Raw genomic sequence first — 23,608 nt, 5'->3', positions numbered from 1 at the left:
TAAGCCATGACGAAAGTTACCTAACATGCAACGGCAAACATATTATTGTGATTACTATAATCATGATTAGTGTCTATCATATACAATTAGTGCGGTACTATATTATACAACTATTAACTATTAACTGTGTACTGCATTTTCAAATCTAATATTGTTGTTATTTACTTGACTTTTATTTTGTTATTTTACGTCTTTAGTCTATGAATTACAAGGTTAAATATTTTCTGGACCTTAATTGATAGTTAATTACCATCAATAATTTCTCCTCGGCATTGTACAACACTATTGTTATTTATTGTAATCTGTGAACGATTTCTTGCTGGTGTCGTTTTTACATTATTTTTGTCGACATAAATGATTCACAAATTCGGTCGGTAGAAGCATATCGATTTATTTCACATCTCACACGTTCAGATTGTGCTCCAGAAATGGATGTGGTTAATGATAGTGAGTAGAGTATATGCCTATAGTCGTCTCAATTCAATTGTGTTAACTATGTTTTTATGTAGATTTCTATCAGATGTTGCCGGAAATTGAACGGGCCATTGCTGAATGTGATTTCATTGCAATTGATGGAGAATTCACCGGTCTCCACAATGGTACTATGGTCAGCATATTCGATACGGCTGCTCAGTATTACCAAAAACTCAGAAGTAATTGTATGGATTTCTTGATGGTTCAATTTGGTCTGTGTGCTGTAAAATATAATGCTGAAAAGAAAAAGTAAAATATTACCAAAAGATTAAGAGTATTTGATTGATATTTAATAAAACTTTTAATGTGTTTAAATTAGGTTTACATACAGAGCGTATAATTTTTATACCTTTCCAAAGCCCATGAGTCGATACGCTCCAGATTGCCGATTTCTCTGTCAATCTTCCAGCATGGAATTTTTAAGCAATAACAATTTTGACTTCAATAAATTGTTTAAACATGGTAATTTACAATAATTTAATATTGTTTTGTATAATAAACTAATAATTTTTATTATTATAGGCATTCCTTTCCTTACTCTGCCTGATGAACAAGTATTACGAAATGAACTGCTTAATCGATATAAGCAAAATTGTTTACAGGCTCAGACACCATCAAAAGTCTCTGACTGTATACCTATACCAGATAATCATAAAACAGAAATAGAAACTGCTTGGTAAATATTTTTTTTTTTATTTTATAGTTCTATAGTAAATAAAATATAATATATACCTAGTATACAAACTTTAATGTCATTAAAAACCTTGAAGTGTGATTCAATTAAGTACCAAAAAGTATTAAAAATTTAAATAATTTTCCCTATCATCATAAAATTGTGAAAAAATAAAAAGTTAAGTAACAAATCGAGGTGCTGCTCTCATATGTGGACTACTGACATGTTTCTGCTCACGTATGCAATCTACCTTGTAAGATGTAGATTATATAATACCTATATTGTAATACACCATGTTTATATTTAAATAGTTATAATATAATGCTTATTAGCTCAAATTTAAAAAATATAATGTAATAATAATAATAATATATCCACCTAAAAAAAATGAAAAACCTCAATATAAAAAATAATAAATTGTATGATAAACTGTCAATAATGATGTGATAAAAGTCACATAGTTAAAAAAAAAATGTAAAAAATAGTAAATAATAATTTTAGCAATAAACTGTTTTAATATCTCTCAGAAATGCCATAAATATATCAGGTTCATCTTTACAAGCAATCTTCCAACAATAATGGTCAAGATGAGATTAATTAGTTTTTTAATTGAACTTCATAGTTTTCATGATCTTTGTCTTTACATCCAGTCATGTTCTCTCAATGCTTTGAATTTGAGCCCATATCGAAGAATCCATCTAGTTTGGCTGATGGTTGATCATTTTATAAATATATCCACTACCATTTAAACATGTATAAGTTGCCCACTCATTAGAGTGAATACAGAACCAGCTTCATATTATCGCTGTATAATTGAAAGTAATGTTTTTTTGTCTCTTTGAAGTACATAAAAATATCAGTAGTCAGAACCTTTTTTTAGGCCAAATACCCAAGATTCGTTTACTCTTTGTCCATGGTTTCTACCATTCTGTACTTCAACATCACTGTCTTCCGATGAAGGAAGTTGATCTCCATTGAGTGGCCAACCTTGATTATATTTTCTCTTTCCGGCAAATCTAGCTTCGTCAATCTGTAATCTGCATTGGATTAATCTCAGTTCCCAACATCTTTGGCCGTTTGTGAACAACATTTGAACATACTTCACGACACATATTAAACCAATCAGTAACTGTCTCTTGCCTTCTTCCTGTTAGAATGGCCGTTGTTCTAAAAGAAATATTCGATATGAAAAAAAAAAACTAATTCCAAAATTTTGGTGGGTTTGAGATTACTATTAGATGTATTGTTCAAGTCCTTGTTATGAAAAAACTTGTTCCCCTGTCGTATACCACACGTGGTCTGATAACTTTTTTTTTTTACTGAAGAACAGGACAAAAGTCACCTCCTCGATCTCGTTTTCTAGTATTAACCATTTCAGAACCATACTTATGACATGGCAATGTTTCTTTGGCAATATCTAATAAACTGTACTCACTTTAAAATGTAATGACATTATTTCACTCTTTGTGACAGTCAAATAAAATCTTTTAATTGCATAATGCAAACGATATACAAAACGGATATAAATATAAACGCTGTACAACACAATCAACGACTAATACGTAACTTACAAACCTATGAAATTTGTTATAATGTTGCATAGTAATTGTAGGTAGATTAGATATATCAAAAATTTTATTTTTTAATAACAATAAACATAGTTGGAAAATACAAGATATGACATATATCAGAACATTTTATGTGACTGATTTTATTTTATCTTTTAGTGGATGTACGTGTTTATCAAATAATTATTTTTTTCTGCTACAATATGTGATCTACGCTTATGATGGTAGACCGCATGCATTTGTAGTCTACATATGAGTGCAGCACTCAAATCGGTATACAAGTTATGCATGTAATTTTTACATATTATTATATTATTTATATTTAATTAATATTTTATTTTTGACAGTGAAAAAGTAAAAGAACTTTTAGAAAGCGAAACAAGTTCTGAAGTTATCGTTGCAGAGAAAACCAATTCTTTTGTCCGTAAACTTATCTATCAGGTTAGTTAGTAGATGATTTATTTTAATATATAAAATAATCAATTATTCAGGCTACATGATTATATTTAGATACCTACTTAATAATTATGCAATTAGCCATACTTAAGTGACAATATGCAGTGCATTAAGATTGAATTGTTTGTCTGATAAATTTAATAGTGTTCCACACATCCCTACGCTTATAAAGCAAATGCCATAATTGGCTGATTTACATAACAACTTTGTATGTTAGGATGTTTGAAGTATTTGGCAGTTAATTCTACATGTATGATCAGTTCCGTTAGCGGTTTATTCTTAAACTTTCATATTTGTTTAAAACTATGTATAGAATCCTATTTATTTATTGAGTAAAAAAAGCATTATTGATCAGTAAGATAATATATTTATTACACTTAGAAAATGTATGAATAAACACAATGTTTAGACTTTCAAGACATTTTATTTTAGCCTATTAAACTTTATAAATTTATCATTCAGTTTACTATGTGTTTTTACTTGCTTTGATAATATCAAGCCGAAATTTGGTATTGAAACTAGTTTTTGTTTATTGTATATCAATATGTTTTTAATTTTAGTATATTTTTTTAGGAAGTTTATAAAAGATTTTCGGATAGCAAAGTAAGCTTACAGTCAAGAATAGTAGAAGATATTGGTAACGTGATGATAGCTTTCAAGGGAAGAACAAAACTGTTAATGGCTCAAGAAAGAATGGAACGAGAACAGATTGAACTAGAAAAAGCTGTTGGTTTTTCAGCAGTTTTAAAGAAAATCATAGCTTCTGTACATTTTGTTTATTATAAAAGATAAATATTTTCATTTACTAATTAGATATATTTATTTTTTAAGAATAAACCAGTTGTTGGACACAACATGACATTAGATGTTTGCCACATGATTCATCAATTTTGTTTACCATTGCCATCTAGCTATAGTGAATTTCAAGCTATGGTTAAAACAATATCATATCGGTATGTCATATTTTATCCAATAATATAATTATTTCAAATTTAAAACATTGTGTAAAATTAATTTGTGCTAAGTTTTTTGGATACAAAGTATATCAGTGGTACGGAACCACTTAAGCCATTCTTCAATTCAACAGTATTGAATGATTTAAAAAAGTCATTATCAGAACAATGTCCAAATTATACAGATTTGGGTAATTAATATCATCTTTCTTTATTTGAAATAATTTTTAATAAAATCTTTAATTGTGTTATAGAACCAGAGGAACCTGAAGTTGGTTACTCTGAGGATGTATCTAAGTTGCATGATGCTGGTTTTGATGCATATTTAACCAGTACTGTTTTTGTTAACCTTTGCAACTTATATGGTGAGTTTGTATAACAATTTATAACATATAAAAGTATTGTGTAATGTAAAATAAAAAGCCTGTTAAATTTGTATGTATTGTTTCTGTTTTACATTTACAACTTACAAATTTGCATTAAACAGAACCGATTTTATGTTGTTAGCTTTAATAATGGTTTAAACTAACTTATAAATAAGAACATTATCTGTTTTATATGTCGGGTTTTAACTATATTGAATATTTTATTGGTTATAAACTTGAATAATATTATGGTTTTAAAATGTTGATAACTTATTTAAAAATCATTAATTAATTTATCTTAAAATGCCAAAATTCAAGTACAATTATTGTGTAATTGGACATAATATCTTGTATTATTTATTGTTATTATTATTTTCAACTACTATGCAGTGATCATACCACCAAGCATACCTACGTTCGCTCACCACTACATTGACTAGCCTAACACTCATCACCGAGCAGATTATATCATGCTGATAATTATTTTCTTACCTTAAAATTTAATAGCAGGTCAATTTACTTTAATATGAGTAAGTCAACAATACAAAATTGGTTCTGCTAAACTCAAATGTGATATATAAGATAAAAATTACACATGCAAATATTATGTCTTCTTTAATAAAAATAAAAATAATGATGTAACATTTTTTGATTACTGTAATATAATACTGCAGGCTCACTACAAATCTTTTTTTTACATTTACTATTTTAATACTTTCATGTACCTAATACTTATTAACATGGATAATATACTTATTTGTAATTGCATTTTATCTGCTGTTTGTAAAAATAAATTGAATAATTATTAATTTGAAATAATAAAATTAATGCTTTTTTTTACCGAAATAATTGTACTATTAGAAACTATAAACAACAGTACTTATTCAACTTGTTGTTCTTGATTTTTATATTTAATTTCAGGTAAAGTAAAAGGTATCAAAGAACATATTTCTACAGATTCTACTTATCTTAAGCAATTTGAGAATAAGTAAGTAAATATTTTTAATTTGATATTATTTTATATCATCATTTGCATCATTGTATTATTATATTTTAGACTCTATATGATTCGGTATAATGAAGATCCATGTTTAAATTTAAATGGTCCTGAACGTAAGTTTTAATTAGTTTTCAATTTTTTTACTTTATATTTGTGTTTTATGGTGGATACTGCATTAGTACTATTTTCATCACAGCTGCATCTTAAATGCTTTTATTAAGAATGATTATTTGATTTTGATTAACACCTTAAAATTCATAAAAAAAATGAACCATTTTTTAGTAAATATGTTTTTAAATTGAAACTTATTTTATATTATATTTATATTATAGAATAACTATCTTAAATTACTAAGATATAGTATATTTATTTTACTAGGGATGTAATAATTATTTTTGGAATAGGATCCTATTCTACTTTATAAACACAACAAATATATTTCAAAAATTAAATAATAATTATTTTCAATTGTTAGACAATCAAAACTGAGAATAGAAATAATATGTGAGTAAAAGATTTATATGGGAACCTATAAGTTATTTATTTTCTAGCTCAACTTCAAAGAAGCCACGTTTATCATATTACATTTCCAGCAGAATGGAAAACTATTGATATCACAAACATATTCAGTCCATTTAGTAAGCTATACAATTCTTTAAAAAACATAAAATAATATTTATATTTTAGATGATATTTTATTTTATTTTTATAGCTAATGTATTTATCAAGTATATTAATGATACATCTGCTTGGGTGGCGTTGAGAGATGGGACTCAAGCAAAAGCAATGAATAAAATTTTGCCAAAATTACAAGCTCTCCACAAAAACATTATATTGTTACCTTGGTCTGTTTACTACAAAGATACATACACTTCTAATGTACCAACTACAACAAAAAGAAAGATTAGCGATTGCTCGTCATCACCTCCTAAAGATAACATTGATTCATCAATTGTTGAAGGTTCATCTGATGATCATGATGACCATACACCTGAAAAAGTACCACGTATTTCAAAAGGGTAATTTATTGTCATTTATTTAGTTTAATAGTTAGTATATATAATTATTATTATTTTTTTTTATTAAATTTTAAGACGAAGAGTTTCAAAAGGAGGAACAATAAGTCCCATACTTGAAGGAGATGAGTCTACTGAATTAGGTAAAATTCATTAATTATTAGTTATTACTTATTACTAATTTATTAAATTTAATTAATATAATTTATTTTCTATATGTTTATCTTTAACATATTAATTGACAAATGTTTTCAAAAATATATTTTATTTGATTTAAAATTCAACACAAAAGGCACTTAATGTAATTTTTTCTGTAAATTTGGAAAATCTTATTCAAAGTCACTAAATTTTTATTAATTTTATAATTATAAATTAGGAATTTCAAACTTATTTTCGAACTCTATTATTTTCAAGAACTAATTAAAGTTCTCACTTTAGTCATACAAAAACCATAAAAAATGTGATTTCATAAAAGTTACTTTAGATTATTAACATAAATAGATTATTTTTCTTAGTTAAAAAAAAAAATAGTACTTTTCACATAATATTTTAAAATTTTTAATTCATTAGATATCATTTAATTTCTATTTAAAATACTAAATTAAATAAACTTTATTAAGAAGTACATATTATTATAAAAATATCAGAAAGTTATTATATTTTTACTTTTTATAAATTTCAATGTTGCAAATAAATAAATAATAATAATATTGTACTAAATCGTATTTTGACGTATTATTTTTTTTTTCTTAGATGCTGACTCTTCGGCTGTATCAGATATTACTGATTTGGATTTAAAAAATAGTAGTGTAGTTACTCCAAGCTATGCACAAACTTTAAAGACAAAAAAAGATCCTGATACGGCAGAATTAAAAACTATTTTCCCAGTTGCTTCGTGGGATTAGCAATACATAATTATTATTTTAATGCAATTTATTTGTAAATATATTTGATGGTACGAATATCTTTTAAAATGTTATTTATTGTATATATATTTTAATTTTAAACAGATGCCGAATTAAATAATTTAGAAATACATACAATCGTTAAAAGAAATATAATAATGAATATAAAAAGCAGTTGTGATTATACTATCATCATTTGTCAATAAATACAGATTGGTATGATTACAGATTATATAATATATATTATTATAGCTAACTATAGATCACAAAAATTGTTTAAGGTAAACAAATCAAATGTATTAATTGTCTCCAACTTTTTTTTTGTAAATTAAGTTCTCAAAATGTGTATTTTAAATATTGAGTAAAACGAAAAAAGATAAACAACTTAAAACCTCTGGATAATCAATATTCCTATCTAAAATCTCAAAAATAAAATACAAGTTCAAACTTAAACACATTGTTCTTTTAATCTTTTAACTTTCAGGATTAAGATTAAAATTGGATAAATATGTAGTATCTATACAAAATGTGTGATTCTCAAGGTACCTTACAAAGTTACTTTTAAATAAAAAGACGCATAAGAAATTTTATTTCATCTTTTCCAGTTTTAATTTACAGCCTAATCAATAACTTAAGTATTATAAAGAAGAAATAAAAGTATAAAAACACCTAACTCATAAACAAATAAATAGTATTTTAGGGCACCTTAAAAAAAGTCATTACTTTCTCAATTATGTATAAAAAATAATTTTATGTGAGTTTGAAGCTTCGGAAATCAAAAGTTTTATTATTACTATGTTTGGGCCATGAACAAAATATATAAAGAAACCTATAAAATATTTTTGTTTAAAATTATTCATGCAAATCTATACATCTTTAACATCTTGAATATTATTGTTATTTCTCTAATCTAAATGATCTCGTCATGCAATTTATTTTTGACAATATTTTATTCAGATTATTTTGAGTTATCAAGAACGTTTACTTAGTTATAAATTATTTAATAAATATTAACCATGTATATAGGTACTAATATATAAGTAATATTAATTTATATAGCGTTAACGCTTAACACCATAATGGAATGCAGAATTATTGCACAATAGGTAAATATATGAATCAAATTTGGTTGCTGTATTGTAATATATACTCACCAATTATAAGATAAAGAAGAAACATTTCCTTTTACATTTATTTTTATGTGCCTAATTCGTACTTTCTTATATAGTAATATGTAATTAATATAAATATTTGATAAGTTTATTGTAATGTTGTATATTATATAAATTATTATAAGTACAGTATATTTTGCTGTTCGGTCATATACCCTACTAAACTCACAAGTATCTACTACAGATTTTATTTCTTATTGGATGATCCTTTCATTATAAACCACTGATTATTTCAAAAATTATTAAAGCTTTTGAAAATATTTTTTTTACACAATAATTGTTAGTTATTAAGAACAAAATAGTATTCTAAAAAAAAAGATAATGTACCACTTAAAACTATGAGCACCTTTGAGGAACATCCTAAGGAACACCTTGAACCGGTAATCGGCTAAATAAATTAGTGTTTTGTGAGAGATTGTCTAGACTCTAGAGGTGAACATTTCTGAAGATTATTTGGTTCAATGTTGTATGAAACATTTGAAACGTCATTAAACTTTTTGTAAGTTATGAGTGGATGAGTGATCATTAATAAAAGTGTTTATGTTCAAACAGTGAAACAACCATAGTTTGTTCGCAGAGATACTAGGACCAGGTATAAAATTAAAATTTAAAATATATTGCATCAAATTTATGTTTACTAACTTTTGAATCATTAAACACATAATATGTCTTAAGTTGAAACTTGAAGTTGTGACAAATAAATAAGTTTTTATTTTTCTAATAGTGGATAGACTTAAATATTACTTAAAACAATTTATATAAAAAAAAAAAACCTAGTTGCACAATTAATTATGTCAATATCTACCAATAAATATAATATAAATTACTTAGTCAACATTCTTACGCCATGACATTAGCCATTTTTTTTTTTACAGAATTTTAATATTTTATATCAATTTTATTTTAATATCTGTCTCATAGTTTGAAAGTAAAAATGGACAACGCTTACGGGTTTCGGACGAAATAATTTAAATGAAAAATCCCAACAAGAATTTATTAGCGATTAAACTAAATAACTTTATTAGACAATATTTTTCAATACAAATTTATCATTCTTAATAGTTAATAAATTTTAATTTTTCGTTTAGGGGTAAAAATATCTATTTTGAACTATCTGATTAATTGATTTTAAATACTTAAGTATAATGTAAAAAAAAAAATAAATAATAATAATATAGATACATAATTATATAATTTGTAATGTATTTTATTAAATTAAAAAGATATCAAATGTTATGTAAAATCATGTAAAATACTGGCGAACCGGTGACGTTTAAACGCCGATTTTTGACACTACGATTCCATGTGGTACTCATTGTGGCTGTAAGGTCATGACTTCATGAGGAATCAGAAAATTATGGAAATCCATACGTTTGGTTACATATCAAAAACGCCTTGCGATCACTCGCACTATTTTAATATTTAGTATAATATTACATCAATTTAACCTAACCCTTTTCGGTACACGTAAATCATATAGTAGGCCCACAGTTAGGATGAATCACACAAGGGTTTGGGATGTTTCGTGTACAAAATAATCGGTGAGGAGTTCTGTTAGTTTGTAACGAATTGAGCTGCTGCCGAGAAATGGCTTTAAGGCTAAACGTTTCGTTACATAGGGGAACAAACCGAGGACCTACTATTGATTTATATTTAGATTAATATTTTCATTCCTAGAAATGCACCTTCGTCGTTTACGAAACGACATAGTTTTCTGTTCAGTTTTTCGATAAACGTCGCCGCGACGGACATCGCGTGCTGTACGATTCGCGGTCATTGGCAGTCCATCACGACAGTTTCGGCAGAACACATGTTGATCGTTTTGCACTTATGCACTCTAGCAATTGTCAAACGCATAACAAATCTTGCAGTCAAAGACAAATCGGTAGGTAATGCACATTTAAAACTATTATAATGTGTGTTTTACTTAAAAATGATTAAAAAATAGTAAGATATTTGATTTTATTGATTATAGTATATAGTGTTGTTGATTTATCAGAGACCAAAATTTGGTTTTTAAATTTTAAGATTTGAAAATACCATAACTTACACCTGCAGTCAAGGGCGGACTGGTCAAGGAGACAAAAGGACAATCACCTCTCAAGCCGTTGATAGTGTCAATTAATAAAAATTATACATATTTAATTATTATAAAATGTAATATTAAAATATAATAGTAAAACAACATTTATTTTCAAATGAATGAAAATTAATTGAGCACTATTAATTAAAAATATAATAATAATATAGATCCAGTCGATTAACCCTCCGGACCCCTCGATAGTCAGTCTGCCTCTGTCTGCAGTACCGTACCTAAGTATATTAAAATGCCGAGGTACAACTATCAACTACTAATATTGGGGGCTATTTAAAACCAACCGCTATCGATTCATTAACTATGTTATATATATATATATATTTTTTTTTTTGGCATTCCTTAAGAGAAGAATGATGAAGATAGATTTGAAAAAGAAAACATTTTAACTAGGTATGTGCACCCTTGTAGCTCGAGTGTTTCTTTGAATCGAGATTTAGAAGTAGGGATAAAACTGAATCCATAACTGCGGATTAAAAATATAAAAGCTTATGCATGTACTCGTAATTTCTTAAAACAATTTTTTTCTCGACCACTAAATAACGCAGATATATAATAATATTATAATGCTCATATTTTGAAAAAACGGTATTTATTTAGTTTCATTAATCATTTTATGGGCCGTTATCCGGATTTGAAAGAGGAAAAAAGGTTACTATTTGCGGAGCCATACATCTACCTGGGCGTCAGTTGCAGAGTGATACCCGCGGCCACGATAATCATATAGGCATAACATATAATACAGGTTGGCACCTACATTTGCTATTTACTATTAACTATACATTACGCATACCTATAATATAGTTTATGTATATGTATATTGTTTACAGGCAGGCAGGGCCAAATTTACGCAAGGACAAATGGGACATTTGCACTGGGCCCACTCAAAATGGGGGCCCACCGATTTCAGGCATATACAAATTTAATTCTTCACATTTTTATCACACTTTGGGAAAACAAAATAGATTTTGATTTTGCTCGAATATTTTAGTGGGTTATAAAGTATAATGGGATTGCGACTGTAGACTTGTTGTTACTCGTTGTTAATATAATAATTGAAAAACAAAAATAACCGATAACCGTCGGCGGGTCGTTCTGTATACTGTATACAACAACCGAACAATTATAAAAATAAAAATAGTTTATTATGAAAAATTATTTATTTTTTTTATTTTACATAATATTATATAAAATATATACAATGATGCACAATGAGCATATTTGATAAGAGCTATAATAACAATTATGAAAAATAAAAATATAATATAAAATCCTACACAGTTATTATTGTAATACTATTATTATTATAAATTATTATCGTCATTCGTCGTAATATTACTATTGATGTTATTGTCTTGGGTTGTTGCGTGGTGCATCTCAGACTGAGTTTCGTGATATACGCCAGTAGTATTTAGTGAATATTTTTGTCATTTGTTTAATATTCTTAATAATTTAAAATGTCAAAAAAATATAAGAGTGGTTCAATGAAGAGAAAATTAAAGGATAAACAAGATGAAGAAACAAAAAAACTACGGGGTAGTTTAGATAAATTTACATTTAGAACAAATTCATCTACTAACGCACAATCGCTAGGTAATAAACTTTTAATAATAATGTTAAGTCATACTCTTATATTATACGTACTATTACTTTTATAAATTAACACGAATTATTATATTTAACAACAGAGATGGACAATTCTGGGGCCCAAAAAAATAAATTGTACTGGGCCCGTGAATTGGTAAATCAGGCCCTGCAGGCAGGTCACCACGCGTGTATTATTCTGCAGCACGCGTCATTTTAACGCATGATATCTTGTAGTAAGTACACTACGCGTGACCACGGGTCGTCCATTCGACGACGTCGATCGATGATTTCGGGTCTCCCGGAGCTTTTTACCGATAATCCGACTTCTGACGAATCGTCTGGTCGCGGCGGGCACGTCGAAACGCGTGTCGTAGGCACCTCCTGCAATATAATAACATCATGTTATATCGTACAATATACTATTTTTGTAGGAGTTGAAAGGCTGTGTGCAGGTACCTAAGCCGCGTTACGTTAAATCAAACACGTCACAATATCCGATCCGACTGCATGATATGGGCACTGACGTACGACAGTGTGGTCTTGAACGAATGCGGGCGATGTAGGTACGTCCATGTGCGTTCCGCGAAACAGTGCTAGGACAGCTGATCGATGCCGGTCTCTGACGTCGGACCGCCCGGCGTTGTCCGTCCTAACATCACCGTGTAACGTTATTATAATATTGTTATTATAGATGTGCGTGCCTGTGATAATATTATGTGCTTCTATTATTATACGTCGACGACGACGACGGCCGGAGACTTTAACGCTGCCGTCGCCACGTTTTCCGCACGCGCGCTGGACACAGAATATATTGTAATGCAGGCACCGCGGCTGAATGTTACACCACGCTGCACGATTCGAACACACGTCAACAAGTATCGTATTATTATTATTATTATCATTATAATATACGTATATGCTGCAGCAAGCGGCGGTCGCGTCGAATTCACAATGTTATTTTTATTTTTTTCCACACACACGCGTAGCGGTTTTGACAGGTCCCCGGTCCAATTAAAATAGTTTGGACTCTCGCGTACGATGAAAAAAATAATAATAAACAACGTTACAATTCATACGTAATAATATATCATAAAACTATAACGTTATAATATGGTCTTGTAAATAAATTCACATTGTTAGTATAGCATATTTATACTTGGCGGTTATAGTATATACGAGTATATAATAAATTATCATTCCCTCGCGCGCAAACAATATCATAATACACGGGAATCACGGCCGCGGTCGTGTCGTTAAAGTCTTTCGTCGACCCGTGCATATTATTATAATCACGACTCGCGATGTGATTTTTCTACCCGTCTCATAAAAAGGACGCAATGTTATGCTTACATTATTACACGACAACCACTCAAAACTCACTCGCCGTTCGCCGCTCACATTTTATTGTCAGTACAAAAAACTCACTCGTCTTAAATGGTACTCTGCGGATACACAGTCATATGCCCATTTAGGTATATATGTATACACAATAAAGTGATATCATATTTGACATGTTATATACAATAAATAGTATTATGATGACCTGTAGCTATGTGCGTCTGAAATAATACTTATAGGTATACTTACGAGATTTTGATCAAATATAGACGGCGGTCCCGCTTAAATTTGTACTGTAGTGTACAGTGAAAGATCGTGTTTGGTATAAATAGTCCGTAAATATATATAATTGAAAATGGAAATAATATTTTAAAGCGAGGAACATAATTGACTCGAAGAAAAGAAAAATCCGATGCATCATCATCCATCGACCGTCGTAGCCGCATCAATACTATTTGCGTCCCAAATTGATAAAAGCAGGTAACTTTCGTCTGTATAATTTGAACGAAATTTACTCGTTAATTATTACCAGAGGTAAGTCGCGTCCAAGTGGTTAGGATGCAACTTACTTGTTGTACATATTGATCGCATCTCGAATGATAATTTGGTAAGGATATGATTTCATAAATAGAAAACATACATAAGTACATATAAGAAAAAAACTCTTAGTTACGTAAATTGTTATATTTAATAATTATTAAAAAAATTGAAAAAGATTTGAAATATTTCACAAAATCGCTAATTTCAGAACTACATGTAAATAATACGAAAATAAAACACAGGAATGTATATTTTCATATAATTAAAAAAAAAATTAAGCTAAAAAAATCTATAAATGTTGTTATAAATTAATATTAGGTAAAAATTATTGTGACATACATTAGTTTATAACTATATTGTTAGTTTCTTTGTTGTTAAATTTGGCAATTTGAGTTTCGAGGAATTTTATTTTATCTTTTTGGTCACTCCTATAATTTTTTTTTGGTTTATTCAAAATGTTCATTAGAATATATGTATCAATTTGAAATTCTTTTAGTAGGTACACGAAAATTTTGGGGTGTGAATAATAAAATGAACAATCAAACTTCGAATGAAATGATTCACATGAATTAGTGGTTTGCCGAAGTCTAGTAGAACGCTCAGTTCATATTTGGGGAGGGAAACGCGATTCTTCAGAGATATAATTATTTAAAATATAATCACTAAATTGTTGACTCCTTTTGCCAGTAAGAAAAATTGTCAATAGATCATACATAAAAACGTTGTTTACTTTTTTTGGTGGCAAAAAGGGAAGTCCAAAAAACTGTTTCAAAAATTGTCTGTTAACGGAGTTTGACTTATACTTATTTGATAATCCAAGAGATTGAATTTTACGCCACCTTCAACAAACATTACCAAATAAATAAAAATATTAAATTTATAATTGCACACTTTACCATACCTGTCTCAAGTGAAATCTGCATCCTTTTATGTCAGCTGTTGCCTGTCGATTATACTTGACTTGCAGCTAAAAGGATTTTTCAAAGTCGGGATAAATATATTTCGATGAAAAATCGTGGTTGAATTTCAAGCATTTTTCATTTATATAATTTAAAAGCTTTTAAATAAGAATTTGATTCTTTATCAGGTGATAAAAGGAATGCTAAAGATATGTAATAATAATTTTTAAATCTGTGTAAAGTGAACATTTGATAGAAAAATGTCTAACAGTAATTAAATGTACCATTCATATAAATATACGTTAATAAACTAAAGAATTTAATATTTTTTTGAGTTGAAAATAAAATAATATTCTTTTCAGAATTATTTTTCAAAACAAAATTTTTTTTTTTTACAGTAATAATATTATTTTATTACATAATAACTCGTGAACTTCAGTCAAATTGGACAGAATCTTTTATATTATTTTTCATTATAAGATATTTAATAACCTTATAATTATATCGTATTATCGTTTATTAGTCCCAAAATAATTAGTCATTTAAGCCAATGACCGTTTTTAGTGTTTTTACATTTATTGAACATTTTGTATGATAGACATATGATATACTTAATATTTGAACCGTTCTTCATCAGAGTCGATGAAACTTGAAATATTGTATTCACCTGGATACACAATTTATATCGCCCTTAAAATATATAGATACATATTATGTTACAATTTTACACTAGTTATTGGAATTGGTAGACATTTTTTTAATTCTTTGGCGTTTTTCTTATATATACTTATCAATATTATTTTATTCTAACAAATAAAAACGTTTGACAGTTTTCTAAGTTATTTGTTTTTTGTTTGAATATTATCAACATTTTCCCGATCAAATTACTCGCATATAATTTTTTTAAATAAATATTTTATACTCCCAGGAATTGCTCGCCTTGAATACTGCAGTCATATTGCTATTATTTAAAAATTTAATAAAGTATTTATATTCATATATTTTATTCATCATAATATCAGATTAGAATTTGGACATGTATACTGAAAATATATCGCTCCTCTACACATGGGATTTCTAAGGGCATTGCCTCTCGTTAAATTTTGGGTAAATGCCTATTGAAACCCCAAGGTTTGAGGAGCTGCACGTTTCGACAGTATTTTCGTGGTCCAAATAATCTTGTCTTCTGTCTTCTGGTATACTTTAAAGCTGTTATCGTAGCTGAATTTTTTACGTTGGAAGAAATAAACTGACAAAAAAAAAAAAAAATTATACACAATAAAATAACTGTTATATAGTTTAACCTTAAATATAATATTTACACATAATTTAAAAATGTTTATAATCTATTGTTACTAATAGTATCATATTATATTATTCTATATGTATTTATGTCATTAAATAAAATAAAACATTCAATAAACTCAATAAATCACAACGTTAATAAATAATAGTATATAAATTACAAATTGAAAGTAATACAAAAAGTGTTTGAGAACCAATGCGAAAAAACGCTCAAATGCACGTATACATATAACAAAAAAAGGTATCAAGTTAAAATTAAAATGCATAGATATAATAATTTTAACACTGTCATAATGATATCATTTATTAAGCCGTCGTTATGAACGAAAAATACAATTATTAAATCAATATGATATACGATAATTCTGGAATGGTACAAAGAAAATATTTACTAAATTTAAAACTAAATCTGTACAATGGTGATACAATAGTTATATAAGCTAAACAAATAATAATATGACATGATACATTCAGTGAAATCTGCAATAAAAATTCAAGTATTTGAATACATTTTCTTTAAGTATGAAAAAAAAATTTAAGAATTAGAGTTTGCAAAACTGTATTATTGAAGGATTAAAGTGGAATGGAGGATATTTGGCGTGAAATGCGAATCATATCTCAGTATAAACAGCAACGTAATATAGCTGTCTCGTCTATGCATATCATGTCTGAAGCATAGGCCGCGTTCGATAAACGGTTTCTGTAGTTATATAGAGGGTAATATACTAATATAATATAATATAATCATAAATATATATAATATATAGCACCTAAATATTATAAAGTAATAACTTGCTTAGGTTGTACGAGTGTCGAGTGTTTGTATATATGTGTATGTGATTAGGCCTTGCGAATAGAGTGCCAAGAATACAATACTACGCATATATTATACAGATGGACACTTACTATATAAATATATATGTAAATTACTTGCATTTCTGTAACTATTACGATTCTGTGATTATTAATTGCGTTGTAATAAAACATAATATACACACGGTGAGTTGTACTATTTGTAAACAATCATAAACACGTAGTATACCGAATGAATTCTGCATTTGTCATTTCGTCAAATTATATGATGTAGGTAGTAATAATATGTATAATAATAAATGAGTTTTTGTTTTTCCCGTTTTGAGTCAATAGATATTTCAATATTTTGTATTTTATGTTTATCTAACGTGCTTTATAATAACAAATAATGTAAAAATGTGGCGTATATCTTAAAGCGTTTCATAGTTAACACTTATTAATAGTCGTCTGAATTGTGTCTGAAAATCGATTAAAATCACTCTATGTAAAGTCATATTTCAGGTTTTTAAATAACACAACAACAATTAAATAATTTATTTCAGCAGTAGTTATTACTTATTACATAATATTTTTAATGACTCTTTTCATAAGATCTTATTGCAGCCACATGAACGCAGCTGATCTATGTTAATATGCAAACAACAAGGATAAAGTCCCAAATTATAATCAATATGATTTACAATAAAAATATGGTACATATGAATACGATTTGAGTAGAATTAAATTAGACGTTGACTTAAAATACATTATTGAAAAAAAATAAATACATTTTGCTAAGATTTTAATGCCGTTTGTAACTGTAATAATAATTATTATTGTTATATCTATACAATCGGAAGACAATGGTTGAAGTAATTCTTGACGAAGTCATATAATATGTCCTAGTACAATAAGTATATTTACAGTACGTGTTTAATAACTTATAAAAATCACCGTCTTGTAAAAGGAAAAAAATCCTGCCGAAAGAATAATACATTTATAAATCGATAAACGGTGGAATGATTTATGACGTTAGGGCGGGTGTATAATTTAGTATTCAGAACAGGTCAATTGCAATGACCAGTATAATATAATATAGTGTATTATTATATTAAACGAAACGAAAAAAAGTGGTTTATAGTAGGACGGGTAGTCACCGGCGTGGTTTATACGATTTAAGACGTTTACGAAATCGTAAAACAAAAATGTCGGATCCTCAGTAAAAATATATTTTTAACACCGCTCGTCGTATCCTGGACTAGAATCCGTTGAAATCATTCAATATTCTTGCGCGGGAATCCTTGAACGCGCAGGATGTTTGATGATCATATTATTATAAAATACTGAACACTATCAATGTCATCTACTATCGGAAGACCAAAATCATATACGTCGACATTTCCGAAAAAATATATACGGCTCCGGGATATTTAATTAAAAACCACAGGAGTTTGAAAAAAAAAGAAAGTAAGAAATCTTAAAAAATAATAGATCGGGGGAAAATGTATGCGCGGCTTTCCCGCCATTTTATAGTAAATACGCGATGGCCGACCTTGCACACAGACATCTGGTGTTTATCCGAGGGAAAAAAAAAATAGCGGTAACGTATAATGGATTTGTCATTAATAATTTATCAGTATAATACGCATGACGGACACCCCTTATCATAAAAATAACCCCGCAGACGATTATGTAGGTACAATGAAAGTGTTAACCCAACCCTCATTCATTACAACGCCCAATAAAAAAACGGGGTAATCCATCTAAAATATATACGGGTATATAATATTATATATGTCGTGTATTGCGTTTACAATAATATAATTTTAAATACATTACGCGTGATTTTCAGCTCTCACGACGGTCTGGAGACTGAAAATGCAATAATTTTGCCCGAAGTTTCAGCGTACGGGTTTGCTGTTCTGTTAACGTGTAAACGCACTTATGTTTTACATCTATATCGAGCGACTATACAATAATTGTTTTTAGTATAAGGTATACGAATTCTATTATTGGTATTCCGTATGGTCACTTAATAAATATTCTCGAATAAGTATCTAGGCGCGTCACAAGTGGCAAACACGAAACAGAAATAGATTTAAATCATTTTTTTCTAAATACTTAACTGATTCTATGCGACTATGCTTAAACAATTTCGTTAAATATCATAATATTAGAACACACAGTATAATACAATACGCGTAAAATATCGACAGACATGATAAAATTAACGAAAATAAAACTCGTTCGTCCATCGTCCGTAGCGTTGACGAGGGACTTGCTGGTATTTGGGACTTAGCAGGCCAGTAGGACTGTTTAAATTTACGTGTGTCGACCACCGTTGGTCCGCTAAATCCCTAACACCAAAACAAGCATTGGAGCGCGCGAGTTGCGTCGGCGATCCTTTGTCCTCTGTCGGGCGCGTCGTGATGTCCAGTAGTCGAAAATAGACGTCGGAGCCCGTCTCATTACTCAGTATTACTATGTCCTGCAAAGTAAAAAAATAATACGTTTATAACATGCAGTTTTCATCGTAGTGGAAAGTCGAGGCATGCGCTATACCTAATCGAATACATTCGTATTGGCGTGTATTATCAATATATCCAGTGACGTAACTGGTAAAAATTCTAGGGGGGAGGACCAAATCATTTATTTACCAAGATTCAAACCCGGTATATTTGTATTGGTGGATTATCTGGGGGGGGGGGATTATATCATTGTCCTTCAAAAAGTTGTAAGGAGTGCAAATGTTCCCCTTGCCCTCTCCCCCACAATTATACCAATGATCTGAGTATCGTGTCGTAGATGTATCTTTATTCCTTTCGAAACTGTTTCGCGGCGGTATAATGGACTCGTGACGTAAGTTCGCAAAGCGAGCTTAAATCCGATTGAAATATTACAATTGAATAAATTGCAACTAATACGTAAGGTATCTATAATACTGTATACATATGTATAGCCTATAGGTAGTATAGGTACGTTTTGTGTATTATTATATGTTATACTTGATTTGAACACCGGTAGCAGCTAGTCTACAGACGTGATAACATCACGCGTACCATAAATTAATCCAAAAACGATAAGACATAATTTAAAGCTTTAGCTATATTGATATAATTATATAGATAATATGTTAAGACACTACACCTTCACAATATACCTCAAGTCGTCAATTGTGCACGCGTATCGGAGCAATCGTATTAAGTATTACGACGTCCAGAATTATTTTTGAAACTACCTACCGACGACTGTAGGTACTCTACCTGGTATAAAAATCGCATACCAACGTCAAAGTCGCCCGGAAGTGGATTTCCGCGAAAACGAACGAATCAATCGCCCATGTACGTCAACACTGATACGCATAATAAAAACTCTACGTCTGCGTGTCTTTCGACACGTCACGTGTGTTTAAAATATGAGTGCATAATGCAATTGAACGACGTTTAAAATATAGGAAACGTTATCGCGAGTGGCGATTGATCCTACGAGGGAGCGCGAATATTATCGTCATCATCATCCTTCCTCTTCTTGGCACTGGCAAGCGACCGACCATTGTGCGCAACAATAACAAAATATAGGGTACAAGCTATTTAGGATTTTCTGTGGAGGTACACATTTGTACAGTAATTTATTGCATAAAATGTAAGTACATTGCATGTACAATAAATAATTACGATTCCACGAATCGGCTAATGAGTAATGATATTTTTTAATATTTTTTTTTCGTTTACTTTATTATAATGTGCTCAGATACCTGCACGGCGATAAAATAATCGCAGTATTTTCATTTCGGTTTACTAATTTTTCTCCGGTCCTTTTTTGGGAATTCGCTTTTCCGTGGAAAATCGTTTACTAATAACTAATCGTATAGTAAAATATAGGTACGTACGTTTTCCGAATTGACATACGAAACGGCTCTTGTCTTGACTGGTCAACGTCGCCGCGAGTATAGAGACGTATGTGCGATCGTTTTTTTATTTCGTCGGATTTTTACTCTTTATTCTTTTATCAGCTACCCGTAAAAAAACGCGTACCCGTAATAAATTATATAATAATGTACAAGCTAGTAATTTAATATTTTTCCGTGTCTGAAAATTCTCCCGTCGTCTCGTGTACGGTCACTAACGACGTTCGCGGGTCAACAAAACCACCGACACGAACCACGACGGCGGAGCAAACGACGTGTACAAACACGCGTTCTGGTGCATGTTATTGGAACACTTCCAATACCTATCGATGGCGTATTAAAATAAGCCGCCGCCACTGTAGGTTAGGTCTGTACGACGTCGTGAGTATAATGTAGTCGTTTTTATGACCTACGCACAATTTGTCATTATTTAATTACATTATGTTATCACCATCGTTTTTGCCGCACGTCCGTCCATAATAATATGTACGGTTGTTAATATGTAACAATATATCAATACATCATACGCGATTTAATTTTAGTTATTGATGTATATGCACCGGTGCAACGACAATATTGTAGCATAATTAACAAATAAAACCGAACGGTATGATTTGTTTTTTGATAAATGAACACGTTCGTCACACATTTTTTCTCATATACCTACAGGTTTGTACCGACAGTTTCTTTTATCAGACAATATAAATGGTTTAAAAAAAAAAATAATAAAAATCAACGTTTTTGATAATATTATTCTTACATAATTATTATTCGTTTTAAATTTTTAACGTGATCTGATGACAATCAACTTTAATTTCCCGACAAAGCAAATTATTTTCGGAGCACTTGGATACAAAACTTTGAACACTTAAAGTTATAAATATTAGAAATGTAGTCGAGAAGAGTTTAATGGCACAGAGATATCCCGTGAAACGTAATTTCACTTTTTAAAAATAGGCATTTTAAAAAAAATTTTAAATAGGTACTTATAACTTAATCTATGACTACTGTCAACTATTAATTCGAAATTTGATTTTTATACATTAAAATGGTTCAAAGAATATTCTAACTTGAAACGAGCAATTAAACATTTATTTTGACATATAAAAAGTAAAAATTAAAAATTGTATTTTTTTTTTCAAGTTTTGTAGAATTACTCCTAATACTCCTATGCAAATAAAATATTTTCAAAATCTATCATCATTTTTTGAATGATGAGTGTTCTACGTTTAAAGAATCATTTGGTATTTACTATTTATATGACAAATGGGTATATATTTTAGTTTCAGTTAACACCGTAATACGCTACGCGGTATATTTTGTTCTTAGCAGCAAACGAGTCTATAGTATTTATTATTATACTTTATAAAATAAATGTATTAACAATATAATTATAGCGAGATTACTTACAACTGACGAAGCAAGTATTGTGATAATATTGCGTTTGGAAAACGCTCAAAAACGAATCAAATTATTATTAATTTAATTTTTTTTTATATCCGGTTCGAAAAACCAGTTAGAGATATGTATTACACCTTGTTGTATTTACGGTGATCCAAAAAAGTTTACTCGGAATCGTTTCTCTGCTCTGCTGCAGCTACTCTTACCACTATAGTATGACATATTATATAGGTACTAAAAGTACTGAATAAAAAAAAAATACACGAAAAAAAAAATAAAAAATAAGAAACATTAATATTATAATTTGTCTATTGAATTTTAAGTAGGAAAAATGTTCGATTAAGATTTTTGCTGTATGAATGCTAATTTCCACATTCGATGGGATTTGAGGTTTAAATATTATTTAACATAATTACGCGCTTATAATATTATATTAATACAATATTCGAGCGATTAATCTATCGGCACATGCTACATAACGGAATTAAATCACCCGCCATTTTTTTCAACTACATGGCATTAGCAGGTACTATTACGTATATATTTATTTTTAGTATTTTATTGATACGTCCTTCGTGCGAAGTAACTACAATTTTCCTATTATTAGTCAATTCACATACCGTTGGTTCAATGATTTATACATGCTATATAATTATAGATACAAAATATATAGATACGATGTGATTAATTTAAATGTCTACGTCCATCATACCAACAATTTGTAATTGTTTTACATTATTTGTTGTTATTGTAAAACGTAATTTTTTAAAAAATGTTACGTTATATGATTTTCTGAAGGAATGAGGCTTTTAGTTTTTTTAAATGACTATATACATTTTTAATTACATATTCCAATGAATATGTTCATTGTAATTTGTTACATAAAAATCAAATTTCAAACGAGTCATTAATTATAGTTATAACTTATAACTTATAAACGGTATCTATTAGTTATTACAAAGCTTATATAAGTGGAGAAGCGAGTAATCTATAAGCCATAAGGGGTACCTATACCCGTAAAATATTAGTCAACTACTTCGCTCCTTTGAATTTTAAATAATTTTAACTTATTATGAGTAATGATTACTCGTTCGTTCGAAATCCAATGCTTGTACATCAAGATACTCCAGAAAATATTTTATTTTGAATAAAATTAAATCAA

The 23,608-nt window shown here is 28.9% G+C and overlaps 1 protein-coding gene across 1 annotated transcript; it reads left to right on the top strand.

The window, feature by feature from the left end:
- The first annotated feature begins 91 nt into the window (after positions 1-91).
- LOC112597218 (poly(A)-specific ribonuclease PARN-like) lies at positions 92-7,471 on the top strand. The gene is made up of 15 exons (XM_025343178.1): positions 92-447; positions 510-723; positions 794-936; positions 997-1,150; positions 3,063-3,156; positions 3,745-3,936; positions 4,003-4,124; positions 4,197-4,315; positions 4,379-4,489; positions 5,411-5,477; positions 5,547-5,602; positions 6,041-6,127; positions 6,202-6,508; positions 6,584-6,648; positions 7,259-7,471. Exons 1-15 carry the CDS (start codon positions 429-431, stop codon positions 7,408-7,410), a joined length of 1,902 nt encoding a protein of 633 aa, XP_025198963.1. The 5' UTR covers positions 92-428; the 3' UTR covers positions 7,411-7,471.
- Positions 7,472-23,608: the final 16,137 nt, after the last annotated feature.

This window comes from Melanaphis sacchari, unplaced genomic scaffold (assembly GCF_002803265.2).
Source record: "Melanaphis sacchari strain LSU unplaced genomic scaffold, SCAv2.0 Contig395_pilon_pilon, whole genome shotgun sequence".
Lineage (NCBI taxonomy): Eukaryota > Metazoa > Arthropoda > Insecta > Hemiptera > Aphididae > Melanaphis > Melanaphis sacchari.
The sequence above is the reverse complement of the archived record's forward strand: the minus strand, read 5'-3'. Positions and strand labels throughout refer to the sequence as shown.

Coding starts and splice junctions, on each gene's coding strand:
- LOC112597218 (XM_025343178.1), top strand. Junction 6,128..6,201: donor AAACATATTCAGTCCATTTA/GTAAGCTATACA, acceptor TTATTTTTATAG/CTAATGTATTTATCAAGTAT. Junction 6,509..6,583: donor GTACCACGTATTTCAAAAGG/GTAATTTATTGT, acceptor TTAAATTTTAAG/ACGAAGAGTTTCAAAAGGAG.